Raw genomic sequence first — 18941 nt, 5'->3', positions numbered from 1 at the left:
GAAAACAAATAAGCTCTTCAAATCATCTGAATAAACAACTGGCCAGTGTTAGTTAAAACTTCAAGCATTGGAATGCAGCCAATAGCTCAGATAAATCCCCAGGGTTGTATTTTATGTTCCCCAGTCAGTAGGTTTGAAGGCAGGGCAGTGTCCTAAAATCCAGCAGATGGCTTTCTCACTGCCTACCCACCCAACACCAACCTGTTTGAAATGTTACAGATGTGGACAGCCATTCGGTGATGGCCAATCAATGGCTATTTAAAGGCTTCTTGCCTCTCCCACTATTTTTTGACTTGTAGTGGGGGTGGCCTTCTTCAGCCCAGGATAATGGGTAGGCTCACAATTAACCTTTTGGCTTGGGTTGAGGGTGCGGTGTTCACAGTACCCCATAAATTCTGAACCCCATAGAAAGGAACTTTATTCATAGAATTTATAGAAGTACATTAGCTGATCATTAAAAAGTATACATTACATAAGATGCAAACTCGAATAGTTTCTTCCAGTCATGTATGTCACTTACAACATTTACAATTACTAGTTACAGTTGATAATTGATTGTAATTGTTAGCAGTTACATGTTTCATTATATGTCAAACATTTAGCTCAAGGAGCTACACACATTTTCCAGTCTCTTGATGTACTAAGGCAGGCAGGTTTTGGATTGTGATCTCTTCCCTTCTGCACCTTAGCACCAGCTGCCCCTTGAGTGTGCCCCTAATGTGTCATTCTGGAGTTTGGAATATGTCAGTCTGCAGATCTAGTAATGGACAACTCTTTGCACTAGAAGATGAACAATTTTCAGCCAGACAAAAGAATATCTTCCACCGAGTTAAAGATCCTTCAGCAACAGTTGATGTTTCTCTTGGTACACGCCTTCAAGAGGAAATAACTTACCAACCCAATGTCAAGGATTATGAATGAATAATGGCCACTTGGGGAAAATGCAACTAAACCCAGCAAGGCATTGACACCTTCACTTTTGCTTAGCATTGTCCTTCAAAAAATACAACACTGCGGCTTTTGCTGTCAAACGGAAGGGATTGGTTGGAAAATGTTAATTTTAGTCAGAGGCTGTGGAAACTCAAAGCCATCTCCCCACGCCTTTCTCTTGTTTAATTTTCATTCTGCCTTCTGAGGAGATTTTAGGCTCCACAGACCATATCTGAGGCCGATAATCTGATACACGGTTAAGATCACAGCGTTTCTTGTGTATTACATGGAGCAAGGATGAAAAAACCAAATCATTCTTACACAGAGCTACAATTCAGTTTGCTAAAGGGACACCATCACAGGTATTAGTCAGTATAGAGCAGTTGTGTTGATGTTTTGGAAACACACAATACAATGATTTAATTAGATCTGATAAACATTACTATACTGCAAAAGGTTTGTTACTCCACACATGTAAATTATAAAAGGATCCACAGTTCTTCATCAAATGCTGATGATTCGAAAAAAATTACGGAAACAAATTATTTAGTTCAACAGATTATGCTGGTGTTTATACTCAATACATAAATACTGCACAAATTGCCTCTTCTCACCTTACTCCAGCGTCTCCTTATTTCCTTTTCCCTCAAACAGGCATTGATCCTCCCCCTAAATGTGTCAATGATATGTGCTACATACACTTTATTTTTCTTTATTCATTCCAAAGAATGGACAATATGTATTCCCTTCCCTGGTTACTCCGAGAAGGTGGAGGTCAGATTTCTTTAACAACTGAATTTGGTTGACAATTTAATACAATTGAGCAGCTTCTTCAGGGGTCATATAAGAACCAGAGGATTATATAAGATATTGGTTACAGAAACAGGCCATTTGATTCAGCTAGTCCATCCTGGAGTTTATGCTCCTCTCAAGCCTCCGCTCATCTAAATTTACTATCATAATCATCTATTTTCTTCTCCCTCAAATGCTTGTCTAGTTTACCCACCATGTTAGTGGAATCACATATGGAGCATTGGAGTTACATAATCAGTAGTCAGTTCAGAAGTGCTGGCTTTTTTTTCTAGATGAAATTAATAAAGCAATTAGGTTTTAGCAACAATCAAACAGCTTCATGGTCACTTTTCCTTATACCAGAGGCAGGGTTTCCCTGCAGGATTGACGCGCCATTGAGCTCAAATGAGATCAGAAAATCAAGTGTCAGGAGCAATCAATATTAATGACTGTCAATAACCATTAAGAACATAAGAACATAAGAAATAGGAGCAGGAGTAGGCCATCTAGCCCTTCGAGCCTGCCCCGCAATTCAATAAGATCATGGCTGATCTGTTGTGGCTCAGTTCCACTTTCCCGCCCTCTCCCCATAACCCTTAATCCCCTCTCTTATCAAGAACCCATCAACCCGCTTCTTAAAAATATTTAGTGAGGCAGCCTCCACCACTTCAACGGGCAGAGAATTCCAGAGATTCACCACCCTTTGAGTGAAGAAGTTCCTCCTCAACTCCGTTCTAAACCGCCTCCCCTTTATCTTGAGGCTGTGCCCCCTAGTCCTACTGTCTTTTTTGAGCGGGAAGAGTCTCTCCACCTCTATCCTATCCATCCCATTCATCATCTTATACGTCTCAATGAGATCTCCCCTCATTCTTCTAAACTCTAACGAGTACAAGCCTAGTTTATTCAGCCTCTCCTCATAGCTCAATCCCCTCAACTCCGGTATCAGCCTAGTAAACCTCCTCTGCACTCCCTCCAGGGCCAAAATATCCTTGCGCAGGTGCGGCGCCCAAAACTGCACACAGTACTCCAGCTGCGGCCTCACCAATGCCCTATACAGCGGCAGCAAGACCTCCCTACTTTTATATTCAATCCCCCTCGCTATTGTTACAGTCTAATGCCAATCACATTGTTAAACAGGTGCTGAATGTTTGTACACATATCAATGGGGATAGCTGGACCACTTATATTTTAAAGTTTAAAGTTTATTCATTAGTGCCACAAGTATGCTTACATTAACACTGCAATGAAGTTACTGTGAAAATCCCCCAGGCGCCACACTCCGGCACCTGTTTGGGTACACTGAAAAAGAATTTAGCGTAGCCAATGCATCTAACCAGCACGTCTCTCAGAGCACCATGAGGAAGCCCACACAGATGCAGGGAAAATATGCAGATTCCACACAGACAGTGACCCAAGCCAGGAATCAAACCCACATCCCTGGAGCTGTGAGACAGAAGTACTAACCACTGTGCCACGTGGCTACCCATTGTGCACTATCCACTGTGGTGGGAAGGAGTGTTGATTCTGGACTAAGTCAAAAACTCACTCCCTCTGCAAGGAAAGATTCTCTCTTAATTTTGGCTTCTCCAACTAGTGTAGATCCTCATAATATCAGCCATCATGGAATGTCCCATAATTGGCAAATTAACGGCCAGAAGACGGGTTCACCATTCAATTAAAGATGGCAGGTAGCCAGCTTGAAAGCAGCAGCAAGATGCCATGGCAGGAAAGTGATGGAGCAGGCAGTTCGAAACACAGACACCCTTTCTCTAACGTGCTGAACTACAAAATTTAAAAATGCATCCAAAAGCTGAGCCACAGTGTAGGAGAGGGGAGGGTGTAGAAGATGGGAGGGTGGAGAAGAGAGGGTGGAGGAGAGGGGAGGGTGAGGGTGAAGTTACCCTTTCATAGGACAGTTTGTGGCTGGAACTGAACCCAGCCACTCAGGCAAGGGATGGCGTCCAAGCAAGCCTGAAGAACTGGTCCCCCAATATGCTGCTGGGCTGCATCCAGGTAGCTGCACTGTTTCATCATCTGGGGGAATCTGGAGGCCAACTGGAAAATATCAATCGGCCTCTGACAATTGGTGGTGAGTAGTCCCACCACTCAACACCCTTCTTCTGGGAAAATGGACAGAGCTAGGAAACTGGCTCCATATTGCAAGTATGACCTGATGAAGCTTCTATATAAATGTATTTATATAGTATTATATACTATATAAAGTATTATATACTTTTCTCTTGTGGTCTGTCCCTCAGGAAATTATGATGTGGATATGCCAGCGTTGGACTGGGGTAAACAGTAAAAAGTCTGACAACACCAGGTTTAAGTCCAACCGATTTATTTGATAGTAAACTCACAAGCTTTCAGGTTTGTCCCTTCGTCAGGTGAATGGAGAGTTCTGGCCTCAGGCAGAGCATATAAAGCACAGACAGTTTACATATTACTGATTAGAATGCGAATCTTTACACCTAACCTGCTGTTCAAGTCCTAAAGTGGCCGACAATGTGAGTGGAAGGAGCACTGATCACAGGTTAAAGAGATGTGATCAGTTGGACTTAAACCTGGCGTTGTCAGACTTTTTACTGTGACACATCTCTTTAACCTGTGATCAGTGCTCCTTCCACTCACATTGTCGGCCACTTTAGGACTTGAACAGCAGGTTAGGTGTAAAGATTCGCATTCTAATCAGTAATCTCTAAACTGTCTATGCTTTATATGCTCTGCCTGAGGCCAGAACTCTCCATTCACTTGACGAAGAGGGAAACCTCGAAAGCTTGTGAGTTTACTATCAAAAAAATCAGTTGGACTTAAACCTGGTGTCCTCAGGAAATTAGCCATGTAGTTTGTTTGCATCCTTAGTGGTCTTATTTGCTTGAAATGTTACCATTGATATTTTTAACTCTTTTATCTCTATATCACACCTAGATTAAATACATAGGATATATGGTGCAGAAAGAGGCTATTCTGCCCAAGCAGTCCATGCTGGTGTTTATGAATGATCTCCTGTGTTTCTTCATCTAAACCTTTATCCTATCCTGTATTCATTTCTTCCAAATATGGGCTGTGACTCTCCTGTCCTGCTGCTCTAATTTTTAACACAGTGGGATGGGAAAATCACGCGGCAGGCGATGTGCAGGATTCTTGCCCAGGTTACTGTCCCAGTGCCAGCTTTCTGGCGGTGTCTGCTCCACACCAGAAATCGGCGGGAAGGTGCAGGAATAATCTAAATACTTGTTTAAATATATTTTAAATGTGATTAACGGGCCCGGGACTGAAGCCTCTCGGGCCCGCAAGTCTCTCTCCCCCATCAGAGTGGTTCACTCCAGCAGGGTTTAGAGTAGCTCCCCACTAACAGGGAACTAGCAGTCCAACCCCGCTGGAGAGTAGGGGGGCCAATCGGAGCTCCCCCAGAAGGTTGGGCAGTGGGGGATGGCTCCCCCTGGGCATTGGCACTGTGGCAATGCCAGCCTGTGCCCCCAGCACTGCCCAAGAGGCAAAGTGCCAATGCCTAGGGGGCACCTTGGAACTGTGCGTCAGACATGCAGTAGTGCCAAGGAGCATATGGGGGCTAGGGGGTAGGGCCTATGGGGCCATCAGTGGGGGTCCCTGCTGCCACTCTACATATGGATCGGTGAGAAAAGGAAGAAGGCCAGTGATTGGAATGGACAGGTGGTCAGGAGGGCGGAACTGTTAGCCTGCTGGGAGACTGGCACTGCGGGGTGGGGATTTGGTCAGGGAGCGTAACTGTCGGTGAGGGGTGGGGCTGGAGATCACAGCATGCTGGAAGATGGGGGTGGGGGTGTTGGGGCTGGGCCCGGAATGGTCAGGGGCCAGCAATTGGCCGGGGCGGGGGGGGTCAGAGAACCCACTTTGCAGGGGTCGCAGGCTGGCCGGCGATTGAGCTGGCCAGCAATCGGGAGGCCGCCAGTGTGGGGCCACTGCACTTGTGCCAATCTTGGCACTGGCAGATTGGCGCTTGCGCAATAGCCTGCTCAGCAAGCTGATTTCAGCCTCTCCAGCCGGAATAGGCCTCGCCCCCATGAAGTTTAACGATATTCACACTCTGCAGTGTACAGTATGGAAGATTCTTCTCTGAACTCTCACTGAAAAAATCAGCACGAATCATTCCAGAGTTCTGACACAAATTTTTCACTTAGAATTTTTTGGGGAGGATTCTGGCCACGCTTGTTTAGTTTCTCCTAAAACGTCAAGCTCCACATTCCCACTGCTCTTTAGATAAAAAAAATTCCCAAAGAACTTCATGATGTTAATGTAAGCCTACTTATGACACTAATAAATAACCTCAAACTCATGACATAAATCTTCTCTGCACCTTCTCCAGTGCCTCTAAATCTTTTTTTCTATAAAATGGCTATCAGAACTGCACACAGTACTTTAAGTGTGGTCTACTCACATTTTGTTGCATAATTAGCATAAATTTCCTAATTTTCAATTTTATCTAAGGGCTATAAGAAGTTTAATAAAAGAGAAAAATAAATTACAAGAATAAGCTAGCCAGAAACATAAAAACAGATTGTAAGTCTGTAAAAAGAGAAAGGACAGATAAAATTTAAGTTTAAAGCAAATTACTGCAGGTGCTGGAATTTGAAACCAAAAGAGAAAATGCTGGAGAATCTCAGCAGGTCTGGCAGCATCTGTATGGAGAGAAAAGGGCTGACATTTTGAGTCCAGATGACCCTTCGTCAAAGCTGCTTGTATGCATTGGTTGAAGCAGAACCTTCACAGGAATGAGGAAATGACAGAAACATTGAGCAATTATTTTGGGTGGGATTTTCTGGCCACACTTGCCCCAAAACCGGAAAATTCTGCCCAAGGTCAACAAACCATTGCATGGTTCAACCCCACCCCCCCACCCCCGTCCACCACAATTCCCAGGAAAATTCACTGCTTTGTGTCAGTCTTCACAGTAGGAAACACCAGTGTAATACCAGAAATAGATGATAATATGGGGTGAAGGAAATGAATACCAACAGAGGAAAATCATAGAATCATAGAAACCCTACAGTGCAGAAAGAGGCCATCCAGCCCATCGAGTCTGCACTGACCACAATCCCACCCAGGTCCTACAAGTATTGGAAAAACTTGAGACTAAATTCTGAAGAGCCAATTCCTACATCCTAAGGTTCAAGAAGAGATAACTGCAGAGCTAGTACATGGGCTGGCAGTGATTTTCCAAAATTCTGTAGATTCAGGAATGATCCCATTAGAGTAGAAGTTGGCAAATGTGACACCAAAGGAAGGAGAGAGAGAATAGTGAACTACAGACTAATTACCCATCAATGATTGGAAAAATGCTGGAACTTATTTTCAAGGAAAGCTTAACATTGCATTTAGCAATGGATAGTATGGCTAGAAGAAGTTAACATGGTTTTACTAAAGGGAAATCCTGTTTCTCAAATGTATTAGAGATTTTTGGGGGTAAATAGTGGTGTGGATAGAGGGGAACTAGTTGATGTAGAATACCTGAGCTTGAGAAGGCATTTGAAATGTGCTGCAAAAAGTGGATAGGGTTGTGGGTGCTCCATCACTGAATATATTTAAGGCTGAGATGGAAAGATTTTTGGTTTCCCAGGGAGTTAAGGAATATGGAGAGTAGGAAGGGAAATGGATTTGAAGCCAAAGGCCAGCCATTAAATGATGAAGCAGGCTTGATGTGCCATATGGATTATTCCTGTTCCTATTTCTTTGTGATTTTACGGCCTCGCTCAAGCAAGACCAGAAAACCACCCCCCCCCCCAGGGTCTACGGAGATTTCCATTGTCAGACTGTCACCCACTCCAAATCCATGGCAGGTGGCAGAGTTCCGACCCTTGTGTTTTTGTATTAAGTCACTAGAAGTAGTTAAGACTTGTCCACTTCAGTCTAAATACTCTTTCAAGAACATAATACACCTTAATTATTGCCAAACAATCTCTCTGGCAATGAAACGTAACTATTACAAGCATGGAGTCTCATTTCTTCTGGTTTTGGTTGTCAGTAAAATGTTAACAATATCAAATGATTTTCCAAAATTCTGTAGGGAACTCTCTTTCCCTCTCTCAATTCAATCTCTCATACCTTTATTTCTCCTTCTGTACCTTATTTAACACTAAGTTTAAAATTTCTATTCTATCTGTCCTTCTCAATTCTTAGCTATTAGCTTTCATTATCCTTCAGTCTGATTTGTGAGGGGGATATGCAGTTAGGGGGTGGGGGGGACTTTCAGCCTGAGCTTACTATCAAAGAGAATGACAATATGAGCAGAAAATCTGGAGAGACTCAGGAAACACGATTCTCTCCAAAGAGATCGCATTTCCCAATTTTCCCCACTCCTTGCCCAGCAACATCATGAGGTTTACATCCATGGGGCAAGAACCTCATTTAAATAGATTTTCGTGAATTTAAATATTATTAATGTGATGCTTCCTCACAAAATATTCGTACTTTGCCAAAATGACATCATGGCGGCAAGGTCCGCAGCAGGTTTGGCCAAAGGAGAAACAGTCGAGGGAATGCCTCCAGGGGAACAGGCATAAGTATAGCCCCCGAGGGTGAGAAAATGCCCCAGCACTGCTCTTTGGAGATGGCACCGTGACCTCTGTGTAGTGAATCCCACCGGCTCTATGAGGTCCTGTCCCATGAGAGTGATGGCGTAAAAGGGATTGATAAATTGATTGGTCCTCTTAGGGACAAAAGTGGGGAGTTATGTATTGAGTCGGAGGGAATGGGGGAGCTCCTGAATGAATACCTTGCGTCGGTATTCACGAAGGAGAGGGGTTCGGAATTGTACGGTCTGTTAGAGGGAGCTGAGGATCAGCTGCAGGAAATATCTATTACGAGGGAGGAAGTGCTAGGGCTTTTAGGTAGCGTAAGGACGGATAAAGTTCCGGGGCCTGATGGTATTTATCCCAGGCTGCTTAGGGAGGTGAAAGATGAAATTGCTGGGCCTCTGGCGCAAATCTTTGTCTCTTCTTTGGACACAGGTGAGGTCCCAGAAGACTGGAGGGTGGCAAATGTGGTACTGCTGTTCAAAAAAGGTAGTAGGGATAACCCTGGGAATTATAGGCCGGTGAGTTTGACATCGGTGGTAGGGAAATTAATGGAAAAAGTACTTAGGGGTAGGATGTATGAGCATTTGGAGCGTTGCGGTCTGATTGGGGATACGCAACATGGCTTTGTTAGAGGGAGGTCTTGCCTTACGAATCTGGTGGAATTCTTTGAGGAGGTGACAAAAACGGTTGACGATGGGCAAGCCGTTGATGTCATCTATATGGATTTCAGTAAGGCGTTTGACAAAGTCCCTCATGGTAGGCTGGTAGAAAAGGTTAAGGCGCATGGGATACGGGGTCAGGTAGCTAGGTGGATTGAGAACTGGCTGGGCAATAGGAGACAGAGGGTAGTTGTGGAGGGGACTTTGTCCAGCTGGAGGCCAGTGACCAGTGGTGTGCCGCAGGGCTCGGTACTGGGACCTCTCCTCTTTGTAGTATACATAAATGACTTGGAAGAGAGCGTAGGTGGTGTGATCAGCAAGTTTGCTGATGACACCAAGATGGCAGGGTTGGCGGGTACTGAAGTGGAATGTCAGGTGATACAACAGGATATAGATAGGTTGGTGCATTGGGCAGATAGGTGGCAGATGGAATTTAATCCTGACAAATGCGAGGTGATGCATTTTGGAAGGAATAATGTAGAGAGGAGCTATGTGATTAAAGGTAGACAAATTAGGAGTATAGAAACACAGAGGGACCTGGGAGTGCAGGTTCACAAATCCATGAAGGTTGTGACACAAGTGGAGAATGTTGTCAGGAAGGCTTATGGAATGCTAGCCTTTATAGGAAGAGGTATAGAGTTTAAAAGCTGCCGTCTAATGCTTCAGTTGTATAGAACGTTGGTTAGACCGCATTTGGAGTACTGCGTCCAGTTCTGGTCACCTTACTACCGGAAGGACGTGGAGGCTCTGGAAAGGGTGCAGAGGAGGTTTACCAGGATGTTGCCTGGCATGGAGGGGTTGGGTTACGAGGAAAGGTTGGAGAAACTGGGACTGTTCTCTTTGGAAAGACGGAGATTGAGGGGTGACATGATAGAGGTATATAAGATACTGAAGGGAATAGACAGGGTCAATAGTGAGAGACTGCTCCCTAGGTTGGTTACGAATACAAGAGGACATGATTTAAGGGTGAGGGGGGAGAGGTATAATTTGGATATGAGAGGAAGGTTCTTTACGCAGAGAGTAGTGGGGGTATGGAACGCGCTACCGAGTGGGGTGGTGGAGGCGGGAACGTTGGACTCGTTTAAGGTTCAGTTAGATAGGCACATGAGTGAAACGAGGATGGAGGGTTATGGTAGGGGTTATTGAATAAGGGTTAGAACCTCGGGAGACACCGGAAAGGCAGGCTTGTGATTAATGTTTTTGTCTTTTCACTCCGCAGGTGGAGGTCCACCTCGTTGTCAAATGAGGGGCATGCACACGGTGGGTCGTGCGTGGGCTGCTCTTGGAAGTTCCGGGAGTGGCCTAGTACTTCGTGTCGGTGTGTGTGCTTGATCCTGGACCGGTAGACGGGCGCCGCAACAGCTCGGTGACTAGCACTGCTAGCTGTGCAGATACATGGATTTGGGCCTGTGTCTGTGGGAGTTTGTGCATTCTCCCTGTGGTTGCGTGGGTTTCCTCCGGGCGCTCCGGTTTCCTCCCACACCCCAAAGATGTGCTCTTAGGCTGATTGGTTTTACCAAATTGACACTATTCTCCCCTGAATCTGGCTAAGTCAGGGGTTCTATTTGTAGATACGCAGGGTAGAATAGGTGTAGGGTGATGCGGCGGCGCGAGCTTGTTGGGCCGAAGGGCCTGTTTCCCGTGCTGGGTTGTTCTTTGTTGTTTTCTTTGTTGTATAAAGTAAATGTTGACCATATGTTTCTTTTTATGCGGCAAACTTGAACAAGAGGTTACAGGTATAGGTTGAGAAATGCAAGATTTAAAACTGAGATGAAGAGGAGCTACTTCTCTCAGAGGGAGGTGAATTTGTGGAACTCGCTGCTCCATAGCACGGTGGACTCTTAATCGTTGAATGGTTTCAAGCAAAGCCATATATTTCTAATAAAAAAAGGGTGTAAGAGGATATGTGGAACAGGTGGGGAGGCAGATTTGAGACCAGGGAGAGATCAGCCACAGTCTGATTGAATGGCAGAGCAAGATCAAAGGGCTGAATTTGCCTATTTCTGACCATAATTCTTACGTTCCTATGTTCTACGTTTTTTTAATCTAAGGGGTTTAGCATCGGGAAAGAAAACTGTTCTGTGAGCTGGAAAGCTTTGCTCTGGTTTTCGGTCTGATCCTGACTCTGAAAAATGTTTTTAAGAAGCCACCCATAGAGTGCATTGTCTTGTTCACTGAGATTTCGAAGCTTTGTTTTGTTCACTTCCATTAAAAGTTCACACTTTCAGCAACTCACCGAATAAGCTTCAAGACAGAGGAGAATTATGATTTTTTTGGGGCAGGAATGAATGGAATCTCACCTCACTCTGTGAAAAAAGTGAAAATCTGTTTCATGCCAGCAGGGGGAAGGGATAGGGCCTAAGCTCACCGAAAGCTGGCAGATAGCAGCAGAGGGTGCCATTGCACATACTCAGATATCATTCACTGCCTTCCCTGCTACTGCAGGCCTCTGCAGCCAATTGCGCCCCCACATGGACCAACTGACCACGCCCCCGCACAGGCCTTCTGATTCCTCCCCCTCCTGCATGACCCCCATGCTATCGTGGGGCTCCACAGCCAAATTCCACCCCCCCTCCCCAGCGACGCACAGATCGGTTGCTAGTTGTACAGTGCACAGCGTTCACCCTTGACCAGCCCAGCCCTTCAAGCCCATCACCTGCCCCTATCATTTGGCCTTGGTCCTCCAAGCTCCACCCCATCTTCATTGCCCAGTTCCCTGTGGGCATTGTTAGTATGCTCAGCTGGCAGTGCCAGGATGCCCCAGTGAGTATTGCCAAGGTGTCAGGCTGTCTATTTCTTTTGGTCCAATTTTATCCACGCCTTTGATTTGTTTATTTGCTTTCCTTGGAGGAGAAAGGCTAAAAGGAAATTTTATAGAACTGTTTAAAATCTGGAAGTGTTTGGACAGCATTGATAAAGAGGATTGTAACCAATGCCTGATGGGTTGATAACCAAAGAGCACAGATTTAAGGTGAAAGACAAAACAATAAGAAAAATGAGAAAAGTTTTTCCATACAAGTATCTAGGATTTGGAGGCACAATATAGTGGTGGATACAAATTCAATAGCAGCATTCAAAAGGGAAATTGCATACATTCTTGAAGGAGGAAAAATACAGGAAAATGGAGAAGAAATGGGCCAGCAGTATCATTCTTGAAAAAAGTTGTCACAGACTCAATGGAACAAATAGCGTAACTCAATGTTCTACTTTCCATGATTCTGTGATTCTATGGCATCCTATTTTTGTCTAGTTTATTCCTTCTTTAGAAAATATATTTTTTCTGGTATCTCCTTTGGATATTGCCCACTGCTATACCTTGTTCTCAATACTTCCCTCATTTTTTCATCATTGGAGTATTTCCAATATATTACTTTCTACTTTATATTGAGATCATTACATGTTTACTTATCTTCTCCGCTTGGTTCATTTCCCACAACTAAATGTGGTAGTTCTTCCCACTTTGTTATGATGTGGAGGTGCCGGCGTTGCACTGGAGTGGGCATAGTAAGAAGTCTCACAACACCAGGTTAAAGTCCAACAGGTTTATTTGGTAGCACGAGCTTTCGGACTGCTGCTCCTTCATCCACCCACCTGATGAAGGAACAGAGTTCCAAAAGCTCACAATACCAAATAAACCTGTTGGACTTTAACCTGATGTTGTGAGACTTCTTATCACACATCGTTAGGGACCTTACATATTGAGTCAAAAAAGTGCTTTGTTAACTTAAGAATTTCAACTAGTTTTTACTCATTTAATAAATATTTGTCCATATATTTCACTCTCCACTTCCTCTCTTCTGTTTGGTGGTCTGTACTATACCCTGAATCATGTGAGTGAACTCTTCTAAAAACCTCAGCTTAGCATCTGAACATCTGAATTATTATTGTCCAGTTTGACTGTTTTGTCGCTTTTGGTTTAATTTCACCTTACAAATCTTAAGATTTTATTTGCAGCATTGTCAGCTTGGTTTATGTGCTCTGCCCACTTGATAGAAGGACACCAGAGATCTGCTTGATGGATGTTTTATCTGTTAGTTCAATCTATACAGATTATGTTTCTATTTCATGTCACTTCTTTCTATAGCTATATGTCATTCTTGGTTAAAGCAGCTACTGCATCAACCCATGGATGGCATAGTGGCACAATGGTTAGCACAGCTGCTTCACAGCACCAGTGACCTGGGTTTAATTCCAACCTCGGGTGACTGTCTGTTTGGAGTTCTCCCCGTGTCTGTGTGGGTTTTCTTTGGGTGCTTTTGTTTCTTCCCACTATCCAAAGATATGTAGGTTAGGTGGGTTAGCCATGGTAAATGTGTGGGGTTACGGGAACAAGGTAGGGTGGGATGCTGTTTTGGAGAGTCAATGCAGACCTGATGGGCCAAATGGCCCCTTTATGCATTGTAGAGCTTCTATGGTTCAATGTTCTTTTTGCCTCATTATTCAGTATTATAGCCCGAGATGTTAACTGTCAGTGCTGAACATTTTTGTTATCTTAAGGTCACTATTTTTTAATTAATTTATAGAATGTGGAGATCACTGGCTGGCCAGTATTTATTGCTCATCCCTCATTGCCCTTGAGAAGGTGGCGGTGAGCTGCCTTCTTGAACCATTGCAGTCCCTAAGGTGAAGGTACACTCACAATGCTGTTAAGGAAGTAGTTCCAGTATTTTGACCCAGCGACAGTAAAGGAACGGTGATATATTTCCAAAACAAGATGCTGAGTGACTTGGAGGGGAATCTTCAGGTGATGATGGTGGCATGGTGGCACAGTGGTTAGCACTGCTGCCACACAGCACCAGGGATCTGGGTTCTATTCCTGGCTTGGACCACTGACTGTGTGGAGTGTGCACATTCTCCCCATGTCTGAATGGGTTTCCTCCGGGTGCTCCGGTTTCTTCCCACAGTCCAAAAGATGTGCTGGTTAGGTGCATTGGCCATGATAAACTCCCCCTCAATGTACCTGGATAGCTGTCAGAGTGTGGCAACTAGGGGATTTTCACAGCAACTTCATTGCAGTGTTAATGTAATGCCTACTTGTGACATTAATAAATGAGTTTTAAACTTAAGCTATCTCCTGCCTTTATCCTTCGAGGTGGTAGTGGCTGTGGGTTTGTAAGTTGCCGCCGTAGGAACATTGCCGTTCACCTTGTAGATGGTACACACGGCTCGTACTGTTTGGGGTGACGGAGAGAGTGAATGTTTGTATTTAGTTTAAATTTTCCTATCGCCCAACTTCTGCTTCCAACTCTGATGTTGATTCGGATGCATCCCACCCAGCAGTTCGCCTTCTCCTGGTTTTTAATCTGCGATTGATTCGGACAGATAACTTTTGTTTCTCTAATGTTTAAAGCAGCATCAAAACCCTTGGAAATTAGGATCATATTAAGTGCACTATCATTTCATTTTATTGGCGAACTTCCACTCGAAATGAATCGTATATTCTAATTAAGGGACAGATTAAAGATTATTCATTCATTTCGTTCATCACACCTTAATTATCCGATAGTCAGATATCAGCCAATATAACCGCTCCTGCAGACATCGGAAGAGAATCCCGTTTTACGAGGTTGATACAGAATTGAGGAATTTCAGAATTTGTTCCTAGTGTATATTCAAACACTTGAATTGGATTGATTTAATATGACACAGCTCAGATTTCATATCATCGCTATTTTTCAACAAAACGACAACATGGCATTCAGAATGGTTTATAATTTCGCTAGAAACTGTCAATGTACGGAAACCTCCCTGCTACAGTCGGACAAGACGCAGACGGATTAAGAATATCGTAAGGATACGAGAGTCCAAAATCAACTCTGCATTAGTCCGACAATGGGATTCACAGCAACAAATTGCAACATGTTCTTGCTCAGTAATACACCCCACAGCAGAAACGCTGATCTTATTACAATCCTTTCCTCAGGTACATTCTGGTACTTACAATTATCACGTTGACGCGGAAGGTGTTGAACTCTCACACCAACCAGGATAAGAAACAATAGACACGGCCAGATAATCTCAGACAGGGTCAGCACCTAAAATGCAGGAAGGAAGGAAACATTCAGAGACAAAAGTTCCCAGTACATGAAACGATGGCCCGAAGGAAATTCGCGCAGTTCAAAGTGTCAAAGTAACCAGCTGAACACGTTACCGGCTGCCTTAAACGGTAGAGGCAATTTTTCCAAAACAACACGCACAACTGGCGAACAAACTTGGCCATAATGGCCAACCGCCTTGAAAGACAACACTCAGCAAAACTGTTACTGTTGTGGCGCTGGCTGAGATGTGGGTTTCCACAGGATGAGGGATGTGTAAGTAACTGAGAGGGAGAGAGCTCCTCTCTCACAACCGGTGTCCTCGGGAATGCGGTGAGGTGAGGGAAAAGGTTGCAAAACCCGACTGGGAACAATACACCTACAACAATAGTTGTCAGTATTCCAACAATGTAAAAACCTGTTTCCTCAAATTGTGGTTTCTTTCAAATGACAGCAAGAAGAAGAAAGAAGATATCAGTTACATATATATAAGCAGGTGTTGTAAAGATTTGAAAAGTAACCTGCTGAACACGGCTTTATCAAATGACTAAATCGTCAACGTGCCCACAGAGTGAATATTAAATGGGGCAAAATATTTCACCGGGTGGAACACACAAAACAATGTACTGCAAAGTTTACAGGTGCTTCTAATTCCGGAAATGTCATTAAAGATCATTTTTTGAGCCTCGTGTGTAATTTAACAATTAATATTTATATGAACATATTTTCTTTGTCTCCTAAGTAAAATTTAATTTCCTGGCTTGCCCCGATTTGATTAGATTTGATTTATTATCGTCACACATTGGATACAGTGAAAAGTGTTGTTTCTTGCGTGCTGCACAGACAAAACAGTACATAGAGGAGAAGGAAAGGAGAGGGGGCAGAATGTGGTGTTGCAGTTACGGATGGGATGAAGAGAAAGATCAGCTTAATATAAGGTAGATCCATTCAAAAGTCTGACAGCAGCAGGGAAGAAGCTATTCTTGAGTCAGTTGGTATTCACCTCAGACTTTTGTAACTTTTTTCCTGACAGTCCAGAATGTTCTCCATGTTGCAATAATTAAAATCAGTGATGAGCAAGAAGCCACAATGAGAAGAGCACACATCTCAGAGAGTTATGGAGTTGGAAGAGGAATCAAGATTGGAGTTTTTAATGCAGGCAAATTACTGCAGATCCTGGAATCTGAATCAAACACAGAAAATGCTAGGAAATCTCAACAGGTCTGACAGCAGCTGTGGAGAGAAAATAGAGCCAGTGTTTTGAGTCTGGATGACTCTTTGTCAGAGCTGAGTTTTTGATGGATGGATTTGAAAGCTGAGATTAGAATTATGAATGTATGCACAGACCCAACTTGGTGTGCGTGTACACAGACAATGCTGCTGTTACTGCAAAAAGATGCAGTCTGAGCCCTTATGATTATAGTAAAAAGTCTGACAACACCAGGTTTTAGTCCAACCGATTTATTTGATAGTTTCCCTCAAAACCTCGAAAGCTTGTGCGTTTACTATCAAATAAATCGGTTGGACTAAAACCTGGAGTTGTCAGACTTTTCATTGTGTTTACCCCAGTCCAACGCCGGCACATCCACATCATGACTACTACCCTCATGATTATGGAAGCTCAGTACAGTTCGATGAGGACTGACCCGATTTCTAGGAGTTTAAACTTGGACCAGGTGAACGCCACTGGTGTCCCAGCAACACTATTGTCATTGGCAACTGTGGGGCTCTGGACTACAGCTTGGAGCATTTCTCCAAGCTGGACAACTTCTCTGGGGAGATTAAGAGCTTCAAATTGATTCAGGGTCTTCAATAAGAAGTTGACAGTTTATTTCTGGAACTGCAACACTTCGTGGAGATCATCACCCCAGTTGCTTCAGGCATGTTAGAGAGTGAGATGTATAAGAGGTGGGGAAGTTGCACTATTGACTGGAGAGATTATCTCAGCTGTACTGAAGGAGGACAACTTTTGGAGGGCTCATCTAGCAAGGCCATATGGGTAGAGCTCTGAAATGGAAGAGTGCAATCACTTTGATGGGTTTGTACTACAGGCTTTCCAATGGCCAGCAGGACATAGGGGAACAGATACGTGCACAGATTATAGAAAAATGTCTAAACAATGTTGTAGTGGCTGATTTTAACTTTGCTGATCTATCAGTGGGAAGATTGGTGCATTCACACTGCCCCCCCCCCAACGTCCCACCCTCCCCCAAACACCACCATCACCGACCCACCTGACCCCACCCCCCCAATAATTGGCCTCCCTTCCCCATGGCCAGCCCAACCAATCCCATGGCCAGCCCCGACAACCCCTCCATGGTCAACCTTGACACCCATTATCACCAGACTTGATTCCCCCCCCCCCCCCCATTTCCAGCCCCGATTGCCTCCCCATGGCCAACCCCAAACCTCCTCTCCATGGCCAACCCTGACCGCCCTCATAGCCAGCCCTGATTCCTCCCATTTCCAGTCCTGACTGGGCCCCATGGCCAACCCCTAATCCCCTCCATGGTCAACCTTGACACCCCTTATCACCAGACTTGATTTCCCCCCCCCATTTCCAGCCCTGATTGCCTCCCCATGGCCAACCCCAAACCTCCTCTCCATGGCCAACCCTGACCGCCCTCATGGCCAGCCCTGATTCCTCCCATTTCCAGTCCTGACTGGGCCCCATGGCCAACCCCTAATCCCCTCCATGGTCAGCCGCGCACCGCCACCACCCCCTCCCAAGCAATTCAGTTTGCTGAACCCCACACCCCCCACCACCATTGCAGAGTGTGAAATGGGTTCCCTCCTCCACGACCGCCGATGGCCCCTCCATTAGGCCCCACCCCCTGTTGGTCCCACTCCCTATGGTCCCACCCCTTTGACACTGCCCAATGTGCCCAGTGTGCAGTGCCAGGGTACCTCCTGTCACTGATATCCTGGGGGGCCTCAATAGCTTCTGTCCCCATCAGCGGGTGAGCAGGACTGGTCCCCATTGGTTGGGAACAGTTCTAAATCCCACTGGTGGGAACTTCTCCTGGCAGGGGAGGGAGACTCTACCAGGCTCAGAGACTACCAGCCCCGCTACTTCTTTTTGTTGAATTCTAACTGTGTTCTTAAATGAAGTTAGTTTTGATAAAAGTTTCCTAGCGGGTCACTTAAATCATACCCCTTATGTCATGCTAATGCCAAAATCAAATGCAAAGTCTGGGGTCTAGGCTAACTTCATAAAATACCTTGGAGCTGTTCATCTGATCCTTAACATATTCGCCATTTCAAATTAAATTGCAAAGTGTGAAATGCACCTTAACTCCAATAAGTGTATGATTATGGACATCAAATTCACTCAAATCAAGCCAACCCCTCCAAATCTGTCACTGAATGATGCTCCAAACCAACACCATAACATTGTCAAATTGTTAGGTACATTTATCCAGGCAAATCTACAGTGGGATGTACATGTCAAAGCTAATGTTGAAGAGGCTCATACCCTTTATTCCCTAAGGCCATAAGATACAGGAGCAGAATTAGGCCATTCAGCCCATCGAGTCTGCTCTGCCACTCAATCATAGCTGATAGGATTCTCATCCCCACTCTCCAGCCTTCTTCCCAATAAGGCCATAAGATATAGGAACAGAGGATGAAATACCATTCCCTCTTAAGTGATGACCTTGTTATTTTCACATTTTATGATCATCCTGCACTGAAATAGAAGGCATCTGTGTGATTGAAGCAGAAGTATAAAGCTGTAATGTAAAGCCATTGTAAGCGTTCAGAAAAGGATTTGCAGTATTATTCTTGACCATGATTACTATAGTTACTCAAAGTATTTATATAGCTGTGGTCTGAAGTCACTCAAGAACAAACATGATCAACTCTGCCATTTTTGCATGAGATTGCTGGTGAATTCTAAACTTCTCATCTTGCAACCTGCATATAGATCTCATTGTGGCCACCAACTAAAGAACTCAAAATAACCAACTGGA

At 44.4% G+C, this 18941-nt stretch overlaps 1 protein-coding gene across 1 annotated transcript in view; it reads right to left on the bottom strand.

Annotated features, from left to right (window-relative positions):
* The window catches only part of LOC145356289 (ATP-binding cassette sub-family A member 13-like), a 274002-nt gene extending 258741 nt beyond the window's left edge, over positions 1-15261 (bottom strand). The window contains exons 1-2 of the mRNA XM_080208858.1: positions 15087-15261; positions 14877-14970 (exon numbers count right to left, since the gene is read on the bottom strand). Coding sequence (XP_080064984.1) covers positions 14877-14970; positions 15087-15155 — 163 coding nt within the window. The 5' untranslated portion in view covers positions 15156-15261. The remainder of the gene's footprint in view (positions 1-14876; positions 14971-15086) is intronic.
* Positions 15262-18941: the final 3680 nt, after the last annotated feature.

The sequence above is a fragment of the Carcharhinus amblyrhynchos genome, chromosome 2 (assembly GCF_965287045.1).
Source record: "Carcharhinus amblyrhynchos chromosome 2, sCarAmb.v2.hapA, whole genome shotgun sequence".
In the NCBI taxonomy this organism is placed as follows: domain Eukaryota; kingdom Metazoa; phylum Chordata; class Chondrichthyes; order Carcharhiniformes; family Carcharhinidae; genus Carcharhinus; species Carcharhinus amblyrhynchos.
This window is presented reverse-complemented; position numbering and strand designations above follow the sequence as displayed.